Below are 9,268 nucleotides of genomic sequence, written 5' to 3'. Positions count from 1 at the left end.
GCCTTCCCTATGACCAAATAAGCTATTTTGCGTCATTGGTTCACCCATACAAGTCTCCATACAATTTTGGCTGCTGTCCATACAAAAATGGTATGTAAATATTCAAACAGCTGTAACTTTTGAGTGAATTTTCTGATCAATTTGGTGTCTTGGGCAAAGTTGTAGGTATTGTTGAGGACTTTTGAGAAAAAAATAGGTACACGGAAAAAAAAATTTGCAGATTTTTTTATCAACTTTTTTTTCACTAAAACTCAATTTCCCAAAAAAAGGTATTTTTTGATTTTCGAGATTTTTTGATATGTTTTAGGGGACAAAAATCCGCAACTTTTGAGCCATAGAGAAACATGGTCAAAAAATCTGCCGCCGAGTTATGATTTTTTGAAAAAAATAGTGATTTTTGGAAAAAATCGAAGTTTCATGCAAAAACAAGTTTGACATTATTTTTTAATGCAAAATTGAATTTGCAATCGAAAAGTACTGCACAGATTTTTTGATTAAGGGCTCCGTTTTCAACATATAGCCACCGAAAGTTTGATTTTAGCGAAATATTTGCAGTTATTCAATTTTTAAAAATAGTGACCATGAGTGACCATTTCTATAAATATTTTTTTTGAAAAGTTCAGAAAATGTGCTATAAAATTGTCTAAGAGACATTGTAGATTGGACCTCGGGTTGCTGAGATACAGCGGCTTAAAGAAAAAGAAACACGAAAATTGAAGTTTTCTAAGTCTCACCCAAACAGCCCACCATTTTCTAATGACGATATCTCAGCAATTAATCGTCCGATTTTCAATGTTAATACATGAAACATTCGTGAAATTTTCCGATCTTTTCGAAAAAAATATTTTGAAATTTTTTAAATCAAGACTAACATTTTAAAAGGGCCAAATATTGAATATAACGCCTATTTAAAATGCTAGTCTAGATTTAAAAATTTTCAAAATATTTTTTTCGAAAAGATCGGAAAATTTCACGAATGTTTCATGTATTAACATTGAAAATCGGACGATTAATTGCTGAGATATCGTCATTAGAAAATGGTGGGCTGTTTGGGTGAGACTTAGAAAACTTCAATTTTCGTGTTTCTTTTTCTTAAAGCGGCTGTATCTCAGCAACCCGAGGTCCAATCTACAATGTCTCTTAGACAATTTTATAGCACATTTTCTGAACTTTTCAAAAAAAATATTTATAGAAATGGTCACTCATGGTCACTATTTTTAAAAATTGAATAACTGCAAATATTTCGCTAAAATCAAACTTTCGGTGGCTATATGTTGAAAACGGAGCCCTTAATCAAAAAATCTGTACAGTACTTTTCGATTGCAAATTCAATTTTGCATTAAAAAATTATGTCAAACTTGTTTTTGCATGAAACTTCGATTTTTTACAAAAATCACTATTTTTTCAAAAAATCATAACTCGGCGGCAGATTTTTTGACCATGTTTCTCTATGGCTCAAAAGTTGCGGATTTTTGTCCCCTAAAACATATCAAAAAATCTCGAAAATCAAAAAATACGTATTTTGGGAAATTGAGTTTTAGTGAAAAAAAAGTTGATAAAAAAATCTGCAATTTTTTTTTTCCGTGTACCTATTTTTTTCTCAAAAGTCCTCAACAATACCTACAACTTTGCCGAAGACACCAAATTGATCAGAAAATTCACTCAAAAGTTACAGCTGTTTGAATATTTACATACCATTTTTGTATGGACAGCAGCCAAAATTGTATGGAGACTTGTATGGGTGAACCAATGACGCAAAATAGCTTATTTGGTCATAGGGAAGGCCCCCACAAAGTTTGAGTCAAATAAAAAAATACAAAAAATAAAAATGGTCGAAATCGGCCGATTTCGTAGAGAGTTGCTCAAATACTCTTTTTGTTACTACTCAAAGTATTACAATTTTCCGCTACAATTGCCGTTTAAATTTTACACCAGAAAAACACAAATGATCACAGCAGCCCACTCAATTGTCTTTTGCAAGCAGTAACATAACCCAACTTTTCGGCACCCTCAGCAAACGTCAAATCAGTACAAATTACTGCCGGATCTCTCTCGGAAAAGACCCGTCAGCAATCATGCATGCTTTGACGTTTGCTGAGGGTGCCGAAAAAAGGTTTAACAAAAATCACTTCGTGCATCAGCCAATATTAAAAGCAAACTGAGAGCAACATTACTGGCGTAGCCTACTACGTTCCTATAGCAACCGAGGGGGATCAAACTACTTTAGATCAAACAGTGCGGCCGCGGCGGCTACCTTGATTCTGCTTTCAGCTCCTGAACAAACGTTGACTTACAAAATGATTCGCTATCATTTTCGGTACAAGTTAACAAACAAAAACCGAACAAAGGCTCATCGTTTACATAAGTTTGCAGTCTAACAAAAAAAACTGAATAAAAACAATACATTGTAACAAGCAGTATATACAAAACAAACATCTAACATGAAAATAAAACATTAACATGTAGCTGAATGTAAGAGTAGAGATTTCTTGTAAATACTAGATTAAATTTGTAAAGCAGAAGCAAAATCGTATATTTTTATGACAGGCATGGGTTGAGGATCTGCAGAAGCTAACAAAGCAACAACACAAATGGAAACATTCAAAATAAAAGAGAAGTGGTTGACAAAGTTGCCTAAAGTGTTTTCCATTGCTGGAAGAAAATGCTTTTTGTTTTTCAGGTATTTAAAATTGCTGATAAAAAGTTAGTATTTTTTGCAATTATTTAGTTTGTAACATCATCAAAACAAGTTGGGGGAGATTTATAATAAGCTTATTATCAGTATGATTTTCGTTTTCTTCGTTGCTAGTTACTGGACATTATTTCGTGAATGTTTGAGTGTGATGAGCGGGAAGCAAAAACGATACGAGAAAGTGTAGAAAGGGTGTGCGAACGGAGACATATATAGTTAAATCATAAATATTTCATAATATTATAGAAAGAGAAACCCAAAATAAAGACAAAATGTTATCATCATAATAATCTTCAAAAGTCGTTATTCGAGAGCTGATTCACAAAACTAAAAGGAAACAATTGAAACTACACACAATAAGCAAGCATTTTCGAACGACATTATAAGAAAAGTGACGACAAGACCTACTTAAAAAAATAAACTGTTGTTTGAAAAGATTTTATCGGTTGCATACAAAACTAAAACTAAAAACAATAATGAAGAAAGTCTAACAATATTTGCAATATTAAACGCAAACATTGCAATGAAAAGACCATTCTGAACGCAATTATAACAGAAACACATAACAACACACAAAACCAAGTCTTTTCTCTAGTCACAAGTTCAGAAAAAAAGTATAACACATTCAAATAAAAAAAGAAGAAAATCTGTAAGCAAACCGCATCTAACACACACCTAGAAACCATACATCCACACCAAGAAGCAGCTAGCTCAGCATTCTTTCTGCAGGCAGGCAAGATCGAACCCCTCAATGTTAGGTTCGCCAAACATCCTTGCAAAATGCAAATAAAAAATAAAAACTTACAAACAAACAGTCATCTGAATTCATTGCGAGAAGCAAAAGAAGAAATAAATCGTGATTGAGGATGAGCATTTTGTGTTGTTAATTTTGAGAAATAATAGAGAAAATTCTGGTATTTTAAATTCTTTGAAGTTGTGAGGAGCAAAGAAAACAGCAATTTTTCCTGCAATTTTTGCATTGAAATGTTAAAACTATGGCTTGGATTTTTTTTTCACCCCAGAAAAGCCATTTTGCATCATCAGTTAACCCATCTAATTTCCATACAAATTTGACAGCTGTCTAATGCAAAAATGATTTATAAAATGTCAAAAGACTGTATTTTTCGAAGGAATTTGATCGATTTGGTATCATAAACGAAGTTGTCGGTATGGATGGGGATTACACTGAAAAAAATTATGCATGGAATTTATATTTTTTATAATTATTCAAATCACTTTTTGTCACTAAACATTACATTCCTTCAAACACAATTTTCAATTTAATGCCACTTTAAAATGTTTCAGAAATCTGAAAATCAAATCAGACAATTTCACGAATGTTTTATTTATTAAAGTTGAACATCGGACCATTAGTTGCCGAGATATCTATGATTAAAAATTTTTTAGGTAATAACACTCAAAAAGGAGGTAATATTCAACCTACCAAATTTTTAACATTCCAAAATTCAACTTTTTTTTTTGCTGTGTAGCAGTACTTTCAAAACAAATAGGCATTGTTTTCAACATAAAAAGTTCTGTTAATTATGTAAGAAGATAGTTCATCTCGATTGTTTTGCATTTGCTGGCATGAAAAAGACCATAAAAACTGCTTAAAAACATTTAGAAACTATGTTTTTCGAACATTTTGCATTTACATTAGCAGTTCTTGAGAAACATGTAGAAACATTATTTATCTGAACATTAATTGTGTTTAATAAATTTGAAAAATGCACGCTAACATTTATATCGTTATTGAGCAACTCGTAATATTGAATGTTTGGCCTTTTTGAAATGTTAGTCTTGATTTGAAAATTTTGAAAATATTTTTTTCGAAAAGATCGGAAAATTTCACAAATGTTTCATATATTAACATTGAAAATCGGACCATTAGTTGCTAAGATATTGACGATAGAAAATGGTGGGTTGTTTGGATGAGACTTAGAAATCATCAATTTTCCTGTTTTTAAACCTTTGCATTGCAATATCTCAGCAACTAAAGGTCGTATCAACAAAGTCCGAATAAGCAAAATATAGAGAATTTTCTCAGCTTTTCAAAAATATTTTTTTCAAAACTGGGCAAACATGTGCACTAATTTTAAAAAATGAAAAACTGCGACTATTTTCAAAAAAGTCACTTAAATATGGCTATAACTTGAAAACGGTGCACTTTATCAAAATTTCACTTAAGTACTTTTTGATTGCAAATTTAATTTTACATCGAAAAATGAAGTTGAAAAATTTTTACGACCAAAATTTCGATTTTTTGAAAAAATCAGTATTGATTAAAAAATTCATAACTCGGTCAATGATTTTTTGCACAACCTGGAAATTTCTGAAAAGTTGGCATTTTATGTCCTCTAAAACATATCAAAAAATAAAAAAAAATAAAAATAGTGTTTTTTTGTAAATCAAGTTTTAGTGACAAAAAGTTAAATAAAAAAATCACCAAATTTTTTTTACCGTGTATTATTTTTTTCTAGTGTAGTCCGTATCCATACCTACAACTTTGCCGAAGACACCAAATCGATCAAAAAATTCCTTCAAAAGATACAGATTTTTGAATTTTCAAACATCATTTTTGTATGGACAGCTTCCAAATTTGTATGGAAAATTATATGGACAAACTAATGATGCAAAATGGCTTCTTTGGGCATACCGAAGGCACCAAAAAAGTTTCAGTCGGATTAAAAAATACAAAAAAAATCGAATGACCGAAATCCTAGAGAACTGCTCAGTAGCTGTTAATAACAGGAATGAGTCAAATATCGAAGAATTTTGAAAATTGGCAACAATTTTCCCACTAAAATGGACATAACTTTACTGAAAATGGATAAAATTTCATTCTTTTTTCTGCAAAATTGTTCTTCATTTTGTTTGCAACAATGCTACAACATTAGTTTTGGAATTCAGACATGACAGTTTATTTACCAGAGCAATTTGAAAATATTTTTAAAGAAAAAACACTATTTTACACCTTCTCAAGACGCTGGGACTCAAGTAATGGGCCGATTTAAGGTGTGCTATGTCAGGAATATATTTTGGGAACTAAGAATTGATATTTTGATGAAAATTTACATCTTTGTCCGGAGTTAGACCGAGATTTTAGTCGTATTTTTGAGGTTTTAGGTGAAATATTAGGGTTTTTTAACTTCAAATCGAGATAAAATCAGTTTTCACCGACAGAATATTTTGGAAATCGATTTTTCTGACTCAGAATAGTCTCCCCAACAACCTTCAGGAGGAATTTCCGAGGTGCATGCAAGTTGCATAATAATCCCCTTCTTACCCACCGTGGGGCATTTTGATCTATATCTATTAGTAATATTTTTATCAGGGTACTTGAAGTTCACATCCGTGATAGGGAAGCGCTTTCATTTGGGTGACCACTTCTCGGGTGAGATTTCAAAAAGCCGTAAGAGCCGCCGTGACCTCTTACACTAATTTTCGTTTTTCTCGAAAATGAGACAAAAAATCATTTATTTTTAGTTAGGGGCACTTGAAGGACGTGTAGATGAACAATCTCGAGCATTTTTGATATTAATTTTTCATAAATTGGTCGAATACCGATGTAAAAAGGACTTTGCTCTTACGGCTTTTTGAAAACTAATCCGAGACTTAATCTTCCCGTTGGTATAAGTGAAGCGGAATTTCTCTCCAGTAAATAAAACTTTCCTTTTTTAATTTACTTATTTTTCATTTTATTTCATTTTCACATGCCACATATCGAATGTTTTCTTCTTCTTCTTCTTCTTATTTTTTTTTTTGATTTTCAACCTCTCGCGCTGACTTCATTCTAGCTATTTTAGTGTTACACCATGTGCATTTCATTTGAGTTTTGGTTGGTTTGCTCTGCTGCTGCTGATCTCTTACACGCTAAACGGGGGGTAAACATTACAGACAAGTTGTTTGTTGTTGTTATTAAAAATGTGTGTTTTGTTTGTTTGTGTACGTCAAGCGGAATTATGGTTCATTGTTCGTTATTTATAAAGTAACAGTTAGTAACTAGGAAACAACAGCAACATTTTCATTTCATTTCGCTAATCCGGGTTGGTATCAATTTCTCTTTTCACTATTCTGTTTGTTTCTGTTCCTACGTTCGTTTGCACATGCTGTGTAAATTTTCCTAGTTGATAAGGTTAGATAGCTTCAACTGCATAAATTGTGGTTCGATTGTAATGAAATAAACTTTTGCAGATTTACTTGTATATGTACAGATTAAATTGTTAAACAACTTGGGTGTCTTAGTGTTTGTGTGTATTTTGAGTTGGTATCAGTTTTTTTTGTTAAAGCTAAGTTGCCTTCAAAGAACATAAAAATCTGAATTTGAATAAAACAGTTTTAAAAACTATTAACAAACCTTACACTTACAGTACCATTTGTAATTTTGTTTTTTTTTTATTTGTTTAGTCCCTTCGCGCACACTCGATATCGTTTTCCGCACACAGTTATAAATTTGTCTCTTTTATACAAATCACATTACGTCTAGTTTACAATATACACATTTTACAAAGTAGTCAATAAAGTCAATCTGTTCTAGTTTCGGAAAATTTTGTGGATGGGAACAATACTATCAATTTCAATGTGAAAAAACTCATATCACGCACGGTTTTCCTTGTTTAATTTTTTTCTATTTCTTTTCGCCCTACTCTTACACCAAATCTTAACTACATGTAGTTAGTGTTATCCTCTCAAACAGTTTTGTATAATCTTTGTATTTGTTAGGGTTTGCCTCCGGTTTATTCTCTGCGTTGCTCTTCCCCTCTCCCATCAGAATAAAAACCCAAAAAATAAGCTCGCAAAACTCGCATCCAAACCTGAGCCTCGGACTAGTTACTACCTCGGACTTAAATCCGCACCCCGGTGGTAAAAGTGCGAGCTGCTCGTGCTGTTGCTGTTGGGCGTAATGACCGATGTGGTTACTGCCACTGCCGCGGGAACGTCCACCGTGGGGCCTTCGGGCCGCATTATGACCGGATCGATGCGACGGAGCGCGCCAACATTGCCACCAGCGGCGGCCACAGCTAATCCTCCGGCTGCGCCGCCGCCACCACCGTTCGACTGGATTTGCAGGGTGAACTCTTGCTGAATTGACTGTAGCATTTCGCGGTGCTCTTGTTGTTCCTCCTGAGAAAGGGGGAAGAAAAAAAGGGGTTTGAATCAGAGATGGTCATGACTTCTACAGGGTGGTCACATTTTTAACATCGAGGAACGATATAAAATGTTGTACATATAATTTTTTGACTTTTTATCACGATTTCAAAAAATAAGATTTTTCCGTTAAATTGGCAACACTGCCCGATGTATTTTTACCAACTTGTGCCAAAGCTCAAAAGATTCGTTTTTTCTGTCCGAATAAGGTTTTTTAAAAAAATCGTTTTTTTTGGCGCAATTTTTAATGTTAAATAGTCGAATTTATGAAAAAATCAAATATTTTTTTTAGTTTAGTCCTAAACAATATCTACAACTTGTCCGAAACACCAAAAAGTTTAGAAAATCTATTCTCAAAAAACAGATTTTTGAATATTTAAGAAGCCTTTTTGAATGGACCCGATTCTCCACAGAATTGGCCGATTATGACCTTTTTTATTGTCTGTATACTTTGATTTGGCTCAAACTTTGTATGAGCCTTTTCCTGTTTTTTGAAAATGCAATTTTCACTCTTAAAAACCTCAAAATATTTGTTATAGCAACATTGGTATCAAATGATTGTGTTTTTGTCATACATTACAAAAGTCATAAATTTTTTTTTTGAAAACATTAAAAAATGACAACACAACGTATTTTCGAAAAACAATATACTCTAAATTTTATTTTTTTTTGCAATATGGGTATCTAATAATCGGGACTTTTTTATACATTTGGAATGTAATAAAAACATTTTATGAAAATACTCAAAATTTTCCCAAAACTACGTATGTTTGAAAAATACTCAAAATTTCAGTTTTTTTTTTTTTGCAATATTGCCATTAAATGATTCGGATTTTTCATACATTTCAAGTGTAATAACAAGATTTGTTGAAAATACTCAACATTTTCACAAAAGTACGCATTTTCGAGAAAAAAATACTCAAAATATCAGTTTTTTGCAATATGGGTATCAAATGATCTGGACAATACATTTGGAATGAAAAAAACAATTTTTTTTGAAAATACTCAAAATTTTAACAAAGCTAAGTACTTTTGAGCATTTTTTCAAAAATACGTGGTTTTGTGAAAATTTGAGTGTAGTTTTGTGATTTTTTTTAGAATTTTCAAAAAAATGATAATAAATTCAAAATGTATGAAAAAATCTCAATCATTTGAATCCCATACACCCAAAGTAAAAGAACGAGGGGATAGTCCTCACGAAAAGAAACGTGAGGAAAGTGCTATTTTGCGAGAGTATAGTCCTCTCGCGTGTTCATTCGTTCATTGGAACAGTTCATCCTATGGGTGGCTTATATGGACAAACGACCGCCACTTAGTCACCGAATCATGGTGGCCCATACGGCAAAGGCACGGTTCAATATGCCGAAGGTCTTGGGTTCGAGTCTCGGTACCGGTACTTTTTTTTGATAGATGAACTTTTTTGGAAAA

At 32.5% G+C, this 9,268-nt stretch overlaps 1 protein-coding gene across 5 annotated transcripts in view; it reads right to left on the bottom strand.

The window, feature by feature from the left end:
• Window positions 1–7,074: 7,074 nt before the first annotated feature.
• Window positions 7,075–9,268, bottom strand: part of LOC120412890 (hypoxia-inducible factor 3-alpha) — a 149,906-nt gene continuing 147,712 nt past the window's right edge. For all 5 annotated transcript variants that reach the window (XM_039573519.2, XM_052710825.1, XM_039573517.2 and 2 more), the window contains one exon: window positions 7,075–7,816. In XM_039573519.2, the coding sequence (XP_039429453.1) occupies window positions 7,526–7,816 (291 nt within the window). In that variant the 3' untranslated portion in view covers window positions 7,075–7,525. The remainder of the gene's footprint in view (window positions 7,817–9,268) is intronic.

This window comes from Culex pipiens, chromosome 3 (genome assembly GCF_016801865.2).
Source record: "Culex pipiens pallens isolate TS chromosome 3, TS_CPP_V2, whole genome shotgun sequence".
NCBI classification, from domain to species: Eukaryota; Metazoa; Arthropoda; class Insecta; order Diptera; family Culicidae; genus Culex; species Culex pipiens.
The sequence above is the reverse complement of the archived record's forward strand: the minus strand, read 5'-3'. Positions and strand labels throughout refer to the sequence as shown.